Below are 12,684 nucleotides of genomic sequence, written 5' to 3' on the forward strand. Positions count from 1 at the left end.
ATGTATTTCGGATTTACCATTGAATTTATACTTAAGTAAGCAGTTCTTAGGTCAAAAGAAAAAGTTTAAGTTTCCATGACATGCCCTTGAATATGGAAATACGATGCGGTGTTTTCGTGTATTCTAACCAAAATTTTGTACGCATTTCTTACTCATTATGCCTGCCAAGGCTTAGGTTCCCTCAGTTCTGAACTTTTCTATAAAATTCCGTCCAATCTTCGTGGTCGAGTTGTCGTATTCCGGAGGTCTCTGGTTAAAATCTCGGCCCGAACACTGGCTATCCTGACAGAGGTTTATCGTGGTATTCCTCAGTCTCTTTAAGCAAATGACGAGACTGAAACTTAAATTACGGAACAACCGTTCCTTCCACATCCTTTCCACTTCATTATCCACCATCATACTCTCATCCGAAGCCAAATAGTTTCAGATACTAAAAGCCTCGTTAAAGAAAGTATAAAAATAAAATATTCGATTAGCTTTTTCGCCCAAAATGACGCATCAAAATGTACCGTTAGTGCAACACGCACACCTCGGAATTTCGCGCGGTTTCCATATTGGAATTGTTGACACCGCGGTATTATGAACGGCGAACGTGGCGTGACATGGCATCGTGTCGCCATGTTTATCTTCCGAGCGTCACTTCTCCAATTACGGATATCAGCGAGATAAATGTCGCAACACAAACCACAGCCGAGGTTCATAAAAATCGAGTGGTAATAGTGTGTGACGTCATAGCCTCAGACGAGGAGGAGATATTAAGGCTTTGACCGGGATGTTCTTTTGTTAAATCTTATGTGGTACCGCCTGATTCGACTTCTAATGGTTAAGTGAAGTGTTTTCTTCGCGGTACGGTCTGGATTCGTAAATATTATGAAGACGAGCTTCGGATTCAAAGGGTTAACCAGCTGATTTTCGTAATGGTGAGGTGTAGTGTTTTCTTCGCGGTACGGACTGAATTCATAAATAATATTCAGACGATCTTCGGCTTCAAAGGGTTAAAATGTAGTCTCCTTACATTGTACAATTCTATCTAAAATACCTAACGTCTTCCTGAGCATCTGAAGAGATAAGATAAAAGGCATTATGATTATTTAATATCTTCCACAGTCCTCGACTAAGCTTGTACTATTTCATTGCCAAAGATCCAACGCAACAGACTTCATCCTCTTTTTTGTTATTATTTAGTTTTCTGTCTGAGGACAGGTCCATATGAACAGGATCCTTCCATCCTTTTCTCTTCTCGGACTGGGACCTGTTCATATACGTTCTTGGCAGATGATCCAGAAGTGGTTTGCCATTGCCTTCTTCTGTGTGTGAATGGAGTAATTGTTGGGGTGCCACGGAGGAAAACTCCGTGTTGCCTAGACCACGGCCTTGCCCAACACAAGTTATAAATTCGGGCACCGCCGGGAATCGAACCCGAGACCCCAGGATTACAAGGCCAGCGTTCTAACCGCTGGACCACCGTGGCTTCATCTTATACGACATTTAAATCTCTAAACAAAATTAGCAGACGTTCTTGGTTCCAGATTACAAGGATGGAATCTTCTAAAGAATACAAGAACTCAGTTTCTCGTGACCTTGAAAAAACGCTTCGAACGTTTCCCAACGATGGTGATGAGTCCCACTGCAACAAAGCTGATAAACCGATTAAGGCATTTGGGCATGCGCACAAGCTTCCTGGTGATTTTAACGTACGATATTGTGATATTTCTGTTCTGAGACAGAACATCCTCGTCGCAAGCAGAACGACAATGAAGGTCCCAGGAAAATAGTTCTACGTTCACGTCACGTGATGCTTTGGCCGAAGAAACTTCTGTAGAGGCCATGAACCGGAGTAGAGAAGGTTTTCGTTATCTTCAACACAAGTTTGCATAGATCAGAGATACTAGGATAAAGTAATGGATCATCGTCGGTCCTCAGGCGAAGAACTTATGAATGACGGTAATTCTGATGAAGTCGTGGAAGGAACTGAGGAAGATAGCGTGAGAGACATTCAGATCGGTTGTAGACAAATTCCTGAGTAAGCACAAAGCACCCACGTACGAGGTGCGATCAGAAAGTTTCAAGACTGCGCGTATAAAAACCCGTACACTTATCTCAGGTATTAAATTCATCCATCACCCTCGAAGTAGTTCCCCTGGGAGTGAACACAACGATCCCAGCGCCGCTGCCAAGCCTGGAAGCATCCCTGGAAATCTTTCTTTGTCAGCCTGTCAAGCACCATCTGCGATTCTGCCTGAATCTCTTCTATCGTCTCAAATCTCCTTCCCTTTAGCTGAATTTTCATCTTTGGGAAGAGGAAGAAGTCACACGGCGAATAAGGAGGGTGCGGGATGACGGCCATGGTGTTTGAGGCCAAAAACTGCCGAACTTTGAGGGCGGTGTGCGCTGGCGCGTTGTCATGATGCGTCGCATGTGGAGTTCTTCCTTTAGAATCAGCTGACAGGTCCCATAGCCTATCCCAACAATGTCGCACAAGTCGTTGATGGTACGACGTCGATCTTCGTAACATTTTCGGGCGTTGTGCTCGAAGATGGTCGTCCAGAACGCTCGTCATCATCGACAGAGGTTTGGCCATTTTTAAAACGTGAATGCCACACAAAACTTTTTGCACGACCCATTGCGGACTCCCCAAATGCTTGCTTTAGCATTTCATAGGTTTCCGTAGCCGCTTTGTCGAGTCTTTTGCAAAATTTGATGCACACGCCATTCCGAAATCGCAGGAGGGTCGGTGTAATGCACTACCAAAACGCCCGTAACTAAGAAACAAATGCTAATTCGATGATGCCGGCTGGCACACTGATTCACTATGAATGTAGGCCGCACCCCCTAGCGGCAGAAGCTCGTACTACATCCGGTTCGCCCGCTATTGACACAGTCTTTAAACTTTCCGATCGCACCTCGTATTGTCTTTTACTCAGGAAAGAAGCTTTAATTGACATTGGCAACGAGGTTATGTTCTTTTTTGGAGGGGGGGGGGGAACACGCGGACCTTATCATAGTTATAAGGATTTAACTCTACACGCGTCTTTGTATATCATAATTATATATCCAGAAACGAGTTCACAGAATTTCCCCGACAGAGGACTTCCTCTTGGAGTACAAAAACGACCTTCTAGAATTGTCTGCATGATCAGGGACATTTATGTAGCGTACCGGTTAAAATGGTTGGAGTAGACAACTCTACAATATCCTGATGCAACTTTAAAGCACTCCGAAGGACATAATCGTGTTCGTTCCGGGACTCAAACGAGTTCGTTTTGTGAAGTGTAATATAAGGCCGAATGTTACATCAGAATTCTCTTTTAATATCCTACAAACTTTACTTCGGAAGTCTACGTCACCTTCTGAGATATTCGTTTTTCGTTGTTACGAAATTTTTCAACAAACCACCGATGCGCCCACATCTACGTCTGGTCTGCGTGTTCATCGCTTGCCTTTAATCAAGGTAATTTTCCACCTGTGTTTTTATATTCTACGTAGAAACTGATCTAGCCTTTGATAGGCTCACACAGCAATGAACACTGAGACAAAAGATTTGAAATGTGTAATTTCTAAATTAATACACAACTGTTTATTTCGAACGCTTCTGGACGATACAGAAATCTATTGGCGTGGTTGTGGCTGTTTATTACGCGGACGTCCACGTGAACACAGCAATAAATCACACGTGACGTAAGAACACGAGCATAATTCTGGACGTAATAAAGCCTAAGACTTATTCATGAACTCCAATCTATTCATGCTCATAAACGGATTAACAGAAATTACGATACACTTATCACTAAAAATACGAGAGGACGAATTTTAATGAGTTCGAACGCAGATAAGAACTTGTGTAGTTTCCGCGTAAGAAGTTAACCTTTCTGATAATAATTTCATTCCTTATCTTGAGGTGATAACAGCTACACGAGTCGACTGCAGAGTCAGCACAAGAAGATTAAAACAAAAACAAGCCAATACTTACTCGAAGTAAATAAAGAAATATATCATAGTACACAGTACACAACAATATAACAAAAATTATAATTACAGATCAACGAATTTAAACAAAAGGTTTGTGTTACAAATTTTATCAGAACAGAACTAACATAACATAACCCTACCTATCCTATCCTATCCTAACCTAACATAACCCTACCTATCCTAACCTAACCTAACATAACCCTACCTAACCTAACATAACATAACCCTACCTATCATATCCTAACCTATCCTAACCTAACCTAACCTAACATTAAGCCTTAACACGAATTGCAGTAAGAACGAAGGAGCATCGAACAGTTGAAAATGTTGAAGTCCCTTAACTTCTTGCCTGAAACTCTAATGCGAAAAGCGAAGGGCACGTAATAATAATATACGCGTTATAAACGACCCCTGTGAATAACGCTTTAAAATAACGCCGACTGTCAATGTAATGTGCTCAGTCTTAGATTGTCAATTACACGGATAACGATTAACATAAAATCTATTAGAACTTCTTTTAAATGCGTTCACGTTTGTTGGGAGTCAGCGGTGGCACAGAACCACATTCAACTTTTGATCTAACTAGGCGGTTGTAAAGTAGTCTGAAGTCTATCTAAGATAATATTAAAAAAAGTAACAGCCCGACAGCTTTGTGCTATTACAACAATGATGATTGTTCCTACTTTGATTCGGGGAGTGTAACAGCCCCCCCTACGAGCAGGACATGAGAACCAACGACCTGGCCGACGGCCTCCAGGTCCAGCAGGAGGCTCACCGCTGCAAGCTGTACAAATGGCGATGGGTGATGCTGCTAATCTTCGTCCTGTACTCCATGTCCAACGCCATGCAATGGATCCAGTACTCCATCATCAGCAACATCGTGACGCGGTTCTACGGAGTGGACAGCGTCGCTGTCAACTGGACCTCCATGATCTACATGATCACATACGTGCCTCTGATCTTCCCAGCCTCGTGGTTCCTCGACAAGATGGTAACTTGACAGCCAAATTTCATTTGCAGTGACGTCCATTTTCTGGAATTCTCTTGTTCCCTTAAGTACGGCAGACGAGCCACGAGTTGATTCTAAAGGGTTCTTATGACGCCGGTAGCCAGTGACTGAAGTTAGCTCTTTCAAATGGTAGGTTCCTCTCGTCCCGAGGACGAGGACAGACCAAGTTTTCGAAACCACGCCTATTTTTTTAAAATACCAAACGTCGGATGAAATCAGAAAAAACTGTAGTCCACGCGGAAGAAATCTATATATACAGGGTGAGTCAGAAGTATGTTTACAAACTTCGTGTGCGTGTTCCAGGATCAAAAATTAGAAATAATGTTCCTATAACCTTGGGGTCGCAAATGTTTAATTTTCGAAATAATAGCCAAAAATAATTTTCAACTTATGCCTTTATTGTCAAGTGTAAGGACAAGGATGTTTCTCTATAACAGATGCTCAAAGGTTGTTCCTCCATTCTCCACACATGCGCGAGCACGACGTACACACGACTCACGAATTCGTTCGTACACTCCAGGGTGTCTTCGAATCAACTGCACACGTTCCCATAGGTCGTCATCATTGCTTATGGGTGTTACATAAACGGAGGACTTCAAGTGACCCCGCAGATAAAAGTCCAATGGAGTCAGGTCCGGTGATTTATCGCCCTCATGGTGGAGGCTGCAAGGACCTCTAAGACGTCGGTGAACTTCCTCATACCAGACTACACGGAGCTACAGTTCAGAATGAAGCCATCTTCGGACTCATCGACGTGAAAACTTCAAATTGTACTTAAAATCTGATCACTTTTTCGGGGCTCTCTCCAAAACTTGCTCTTGTCTTCGAGACTTTCATCTGAATAGGCTAGCGGGGACTTCCAAGCTGCTCACAAAGCAACTTCGCAGTCAGGATCCGTTATCGATGTGATATCAGACAGCGGAGATCAGAGAATATCGATACAACACTCGAATTACGTGTCGTAACTTTAAATCGTGTCCAGAACGTTGACTCTTGTGGGTAAATATCAAAAGTGCCTCGCACCTTACTACGCTGAAGGTAAGACACGAATCACTTTCAGGTTAAGGTAACCGGAGCAACAAACTGAAAGTCTCCCTTCTGATTCAGCTTTTCGTACGAGAAATCTGCCTGCAAAAACAGGACGGACGGAAGATATTAATTAAACAGAGGACATCTGAAGTTTCCTCGGCGGCGACAGCTGTGGTCCTCTGTGTTATGACGCCAAGTAGTTCTTGTAGGTTATCACTTCTACCCTGGAAATGGAGGAGAGAGCAGAGGCCTCCTACCGGAGGATTCACCTCTCGCCCACTGCATGTCCCATGTAAGGACTTCCGAACGGGCGTCAACTGCGGCCACGTGTGCCTAGGATCGTGGAGGAGGCAACCACATTGCATTAAGCGGATTTAACACTTCTGCACGAACGTTGCAGACAACGCACGTGGATGTTATGAGCGCTCCGCTACGGAATGCAATTTCCAAGCTTGTTTAACTGAAGCTTCTGTGGCTGGACCTCATAATCGGGCGGTAACATCGCCGAGTCACTTGCTCAGGAAGAATAAAGTTTAGTGAAGTCGACCGCGTGAGGACAGCGAGGGTGTCGGAAGCCTCGGAGGCAATTCTTACGCCTTCTTCGCGAGCTTTGTTCCTTACGATTTCCGGAGGAGTTGGGGGGCTGATGACTGCGTGGGACTCTCGTCTGAGGGCAGCAAATTCCTTCGATATTTCGAACAGTGGAGAACTTCCTGACATGAAGAGTCTGGTTAACCGTGATTTGCGGTCACCCCACACGACGCCACGTCAGCCTCCACGCTTTTCCCAAGTCACTCCGGCCAATTACTTACCCTCTAAGAGAACGAGACATGGGATTAAGAGGTCCACTCTCTCACTCACTACCCGTGACCCCAGTCCACAGGCGAGAAGAGCGGTCATAGTCCATTATTGCATTAAAAAGGATTCAGGTGGGAAAGTTCCACTCTCCTCGTTCTCAAAGCGCCTGTTAACCCTTTGAAGCCGAAGATCGTCTGAATATTATTTATGAATTCAGTCCGTACCGCGAAGAAAACACTTCACCTCACCATTACGAAAATCAGCTGGTTAACCCTTTGAAGCCGAAGCTCGTCTGAATATTATTTACGAATCCAGACCGTACCGCGAAGAAAACACTTCACTTAACCATTAGAAGTCGAATCAGGCGGTACCACATGAGATTTAACAAAAGAACATCACGGTCAAAGCCTTAATGACTGTCAAATGAAAGTGTTTAGCGGAAATGTGAGGATGAACAGACAGGGCTCATGGCACGTGGTCTGGGAACAAGAATATTAACAAACCACTCCTTTATAAAATTTGTTGTCAGTAAGAAATATTGCTAGAAACGATAAACCAATCACTGATGATGAATTTCTGAAGCACGCGTGAATCTAACAGTAGCCTCGAATATTTTCGCGCAATTCCAAAAAATTTAAGGCACGTATTCCGTTGTATGAAACATTTACGCAGCTTTGAAATTAGAATGAACGTGAGGGCAATCAGAATTAACGAAAACATCGACGAGTAACTAAAAATCCTTTGGTTCGTGTGCCTCATCCCACCTTCAGTCCATGTCGTCTTCAGTTTAGTTCGCGAAAATAAAACACTTAAAATTGTGTCTGTTGGTCTTCTGAGTTGTGAACTAGTCGGCAGAAAATATAGGAACACACTGCTTCCATCTTCAGAGCTGCATTACGCCCTGAAGATGGAGGCAGTATGCTTCTCCGAAACGTTGGTATCTCCCTATACCCTGCAGACCAACAACAAGAACATCTTCCTCTTAAGAACCTTAAATCAAATATAACTTTGCCATTAACGCGTGTTCAGGTTGTCAAATACGTATTTTCAAAACGTAGTGTAATCTGGTAGAAGTTTACCGACGTTTCAGAGGCCGCTGCTAAACTTCTACCAGACTACACGGCGCTACAACCCAGAAGAGAGCCATCTTCGTATTCACTACCTTGAGAACCTCGAATCTTACAGCTTCATACGCGTTCATTGTCTTCCGTACTACGCGATTACCCTTACTATTTAGAGGGTACTTTAAGTTGAGTCCGCCCCGCCAGTTATCCGTAACGTCACTGTCGTCCAAATAGCGCCAGAAGTGGGCCTCGGCACCCAGAAAACAGTGGGGCGCCTCCTTGTCTGGACAGGAGCCCTCGGTAGAAGATTTTGATTCTTCGGGCATTTCGGAGGAAACAGTGAGAGTACGCTTTCATTTCCAGGGACTGCGGGTGTCCGCCATATTGGGGGCGCTTGGCACGGCGTGCGGGTCGTGGATCAAGGTGGCGTCGGCGTCGCCTCACATGTTCACGGTGGCGTTCGTGGGCCAGACGCTCGTCGCCGTGTCGCAGGTGTTCATCCTGAGCGTCCCCCCGCGCCTGGCAGCCGTCTGGTTCGGCCCCAACGAGGTCTCTTCGGCGTGCTCCATCGGCGTCTTCGGGAACCAGGTGAGTGCCAACTCTCAAGGTCACGTCATACAGGACCCCCTTCCAACTGACGATGTCTTCGACCTCTTGGGATTTATTAGGAATATTGTCAAGCCTGTGCCTGGAGAGATGAAAATAATTTGGAACCAAACATCCGTCATCAATTCGTCTTACATCCAAGCATTCGACCGCTTCGACGTTCCTCCCAGCAACTTCCTGACCCAAGATAACCGCGGATGTATCTGGCGCCTTATCAGACGCAGGAGTCACTGCCCTGACTAGCTACTTTCCAACCGAAATACCGTCTCCTCTCGAAAACAAAAAGATTAAAACGCACAGAACCATAATCTTGCCAAATTTGTATGTGTGACCTTGAACTCTCGCCGTAAGACGAGAACAAAGACTGAGCATGTGATAACAAAACACGGGACTCAGGAGAACGTGGCGATGGCGAGAAACTTATCAAAGTGATTCAGTGAGGAGATCCCCCCCTCCACCTGTGCCCTTCCGCTACGAGACCACGTGGAGGACCAAGGCACTATATAAAAATTACGATCGTATTAAAACGGATCTTCAAGGAAGGGGTCTCGATTTAAATTAATCAGGATGAAGACAAAGCGTGCGCTTTTGGGAATACGGTAACGAACATTCCGATTCCATAAAACGGGTAAATACTTCACAAGCTAAGCAACTAGCATCTTCTCGTGATGGACTGTGTTACACGGAGCTAGATTTTTTTATAATCCAAACTGCGCCAGGGTATTAAATATTGCGTATTGGGGTCTCGGGTTCGATTCCCGGCGGTGCCCGAATTTATAACTTGTGTTGGGCAAGGCCGCGGTCTAGGCAACACGGAGTTTTCCTCCGTGGCATCCCAACAATTACTCCATTCACACACAGAAGAAGGCAATGGCAAACCACTTCTGGATCATCTGCCAAGAACGTATATGAACAGGTCCCAGTCCGAGAAAAGGATGGAAGGATCCTGTTCATATGGACCTGTCGTCACACAGAACACTAATAATAATAAAAACTATAAATGAGGCTTACAGTGATGTGTGGGGGGCGTGTGGGTAGAGCTCCATGCGTTTTAAACCTCGGTAGGTGAGTCCCCCTGACAGAATGGTGGTTGGGTCTCAGCCTCTCGCACACGGAAGTGCTGAAAAGACAAGTCGAATTTCACGACTTATGTCGGGACAAGGACATCCATGAACTGCAGACAGCCGACGTCGTGGGTCACAGACGTCACGTGACCCTCTCAGATAACGGAAGGTTGAACACCCGTTCGTATCTGCCCTCGTTTTGGAACTTGGGACAGGAAACTTACAGAGATTCTTTGTATTTGCTAGCAAAACTTCAAACTGACGTCTGTGGGCCTCGGAGTCCTAACACGTGCTTATTGTAAGAGTTAAAATAAATCAGACAGTTTTACGATCTGGACGATATGAATCGCCATTAACTAATCACATGTCATAAAAAGGCTATATAATTCATAATTACAAGTTCCCCTACCCCAGCTCTAATAACGCGTCCAGACAACGTCACATTACAGAACTGACAGATTTTGTACAGGACAGGCGTTCTTTGTGACACGCAGACCGTTCCACAATATTTCGTGCAGTATAGAACTTTCAGGGACGGCATAATGGTTGTACCAGTAAAGTGACTGAGGAATACCACAGCGCCCATTGAGGTCTGGAGTCCACAAAATTTTAATGCCAATAACCCGTACTCCTTCTTTCTTCTAGATTTATCAATCGCTAAATTTAAACGGCACAGTGGGACGATACGAATAATAAATATTCAAGAATCTGCAACAGTCGACTGGTAAGACCACACGACGTGTCGCTGGAGGGCGGTATCTGTGAAATTGGACACACCACATTCAACTTTTAAAACAAAGCGTGCAAACCTGTGATTTGCACCGAATGTCAGGTGCATCTGAAAACCTTATCGTGAACAAATTCGACAAACTTCAAGGGAGGAGGCCAGTTGGAAGACCAAGACGTAGATGGTAAGATAAGGACCTCCTGTTCTGGGCAAAATAACAATTGTTCTTCTGCGCATGCGTCTGTCATCTTGGATCATAATAGCCCACGAAGCCGATATATCGGCTGTTCGACTACGCGTTTCGAAATGAAGGTTGAACTGCCACAAGACGGAGTCGAACGGAAGACCTGAACCTTCAAGTCCAACAAAGTTGCCGCCAGGCCAAGAAAGCGTGTGTGGGGAATTGGGGTATCGCTCCACGCATTCTTAACCTCGGAAGGCGAGCGGTCAGCTTCATCCAGTGGCCAGGACAGGAGTCGAATCCTGGTCCTGAAGACTGCCCACAGAACGCCGGGCCGTCCGCAATCTGACTTGGCAGGAGCTCAACGGCAATTGCGGTGGGCAGATTGGAGTACTTCCTGCTTCAGAGGAGAGCGCGGGATATCCTGTCACGTGACTAGCGTAGGGTTCCCTCCGCCAATTGTGATCAAATTCCAATTGAACGCTTTGTGGTTGGCCCTCCGGGTCTGGAACCGCCAACTCCCAACCCCGAACCGAACAATTCAGATCCACCTTAATATTAACCTCACTTCTAACTCTCGACGTTCCAAGCGACTGGCTTCTTACGGGTTTCCCTGCCACAATTCTGTGTACATTTCTTGTCGCTTCAATCACATCAACCTCACCGCAACCTCTGCATCAACCGTACGCGTTGACATGAATAATCACCAAATTCCACGAAATGACAAATTTGGTGATTCACTGCCTAAATCATTCCTAAAACCAAGGGCGAAGGGCCTCTTCTGCACCCAGGTCCCGAGTCTCGGAGATCCCTTTATGCCTTCAGGAAGCCCAGATTTAATTATAAAGCTTATAATTTCTCTTGTCAGCATTTCGCCATAATTTAATCCATGCAGATAAAATGAGAAACTGTCGGAAGGTGAGTTGGAAGACATAAAAATTGTTTCTTGTAATTGAAATCATTCTCGTGCGATGTGTTTGGAGGTGGGCTGAGGGCGTGCGAGGTAAATACGTAAGGAAAAGAAATTCTTCAGCTGTTACCGGGCACCCAGAAACGTCCCCACGCAAGTGCACAGAACAAATCTTTTCGCCTGCACTGACATTCTTCCGTCAAAGTAAGAGACCACGTTTCACGGTCATACAAAACAAATTATAAAACTTGGGGTCCGGAGATAGGGATTAGCTATATCTAGTGGGCCCAACTGTGTAGGAACCTGAAGACGGAGACAAGAGTCCCATCTCCGAAACGTCGTTTTACGTTTTATATTTACTAGACGATGGATAATAGATAGGGATTAGCTCTATCTAGTGGGCCCAACTGTGTAGGAACCTGAAGACGGAGACAAGAGTCCCATCTCCGAAACGTCGTTTTACGTTTTATATTTACTAGACGATGGATAATATCCAAGGAAAAAGTCCGGAGATAGGGATTAGCTCTATCTAGTGGGCCCAACTGTGTAGGAACCTGAAGACGGAGACAAGAGTCCCATCTCCGAAACGTCGTTTTACGTTTTATATTTACTAGACGATGGATAATATCCAAGGAAAATTTTTATTCAAATTATAAAACTGCTTCGTACATTTTCGTCAATATTAAAAAAAATGAACACTCATGACGCATTTGTACTTAATTAAAAACATTTCCTGATGTTATCGTTCTTGAGATGGGTTGGTCTCGATATTTATCGATTCCTTCCGAGATTTTGTGACCAGAACTTTGCACTGATTTCTCATTTCGCCACATGTCGTCCAAGATAATAAAGGAACTCGTGTTGACAGCTGGGGATAGCCATCGGGTTCCTGCTTCCGCCGATGATGGTCAAGAACCACGATAACCTGGACGACATCGCCCACGACCTGTCCCTCATGTACTACTCAGTGGCGGGCTTCACCACAGCGCTACTGGTCCTCATCGTGCTACGTAAGTACGGACAGGCAAGCTTTTTCATGTACGTTAACCACATTAAAGGATGTTATAAGGTTCCGAAGGCGTTCTTCAAAAAAAAATCTCGTGATCTTTTACAAAAGTCAGTCCACTGAAGTCGATTTTAATTTCTGGGGGCGAAAGAATAGCATCGTATAGTTAGAAGGTTCCCAGGCACTGCCCGCTTGCCCTACGTGCGTCGCCACAGACGTTGGCCTGACGCTACGACAACCAGTCCCTACCGAAAAGAAAACACAAAACGCGCAACTGTTACAAAAAGAACCAATGGTTCAATAGCCAATGCAGTATAGAAT

At 45.0% G+C, this 12,684-nt stretch overlaps 2 protein-coding genes across 9 annotated transcripts in view; one reads left to right on the plus strand and one right to left on the minus strand.

Moving 5' to 3' along the window:
* Rrp42 (exosome complex component Rrp42) overlaps nt 1-12,684 on the minus strand; it is a 49,652-nt gene that overhangs the window by 20,384 nt on the left and 16,584 nt on the right. For both annotated transcript variants that reach the window (XR_015537412.1, XR_015537410.1), the window contains exon 8: nt 9,487-9,595. The gene's annotated coding sequence lies outside the window, so the exon portion shown is untranslated. The remainder of the gene's footprint in view (nt 1-9,486; nt 9,596-12,684) is intronic.
* HisT (Histamine transporter) overlaps nt 1-12,684 on the plus strand; it is a 29,505-nt gene that overhangs the window by 3,785 nt on the left and 13,036 nt on the right. For 5 of the 7 annotated variants that reach the window (XM_087357164.1, XM_022068191.2, XM_022068190.2 and 2 more), the window contains exons 2-4: nt 4,667-4,960; nt 8,233-8,457; nt 12,226-12,367. In XM_087357164.1, coding sequence (XP_087213290.1) covers nt 4,667-4,960; nt 8,233-8,457; nt 12,226-12,367 — 661 coding nt within the window. The remainder of the gene's footprint in view (nt 1-4,666; nt 4,961-8,232; nt 8,458-12,225; nt 12,368-12,684) is intronic. The other 2 variants (XM_087357162.1, XM_087357161.1) reach the window with 1 other exon arrangement.

This window comes from Zootermopsis nevadensis, unplaced genomic scaffold, assembly GCF_977971745.1.
Source record: "Zootermopsis nevadensis isolate Lab colony 2312 unplaced genomic scaffold, Znev_1.0 Znev_ptg000028l, whole genome shotgun sequence".
In the NCBI taxonomy this organism is placed as follows: Eukaryota; Metazoa; Arthropoda; class Insecta; order Blattodea; family Termopsidae; genus Zootermopsis; species Zootermopsis nevadensis.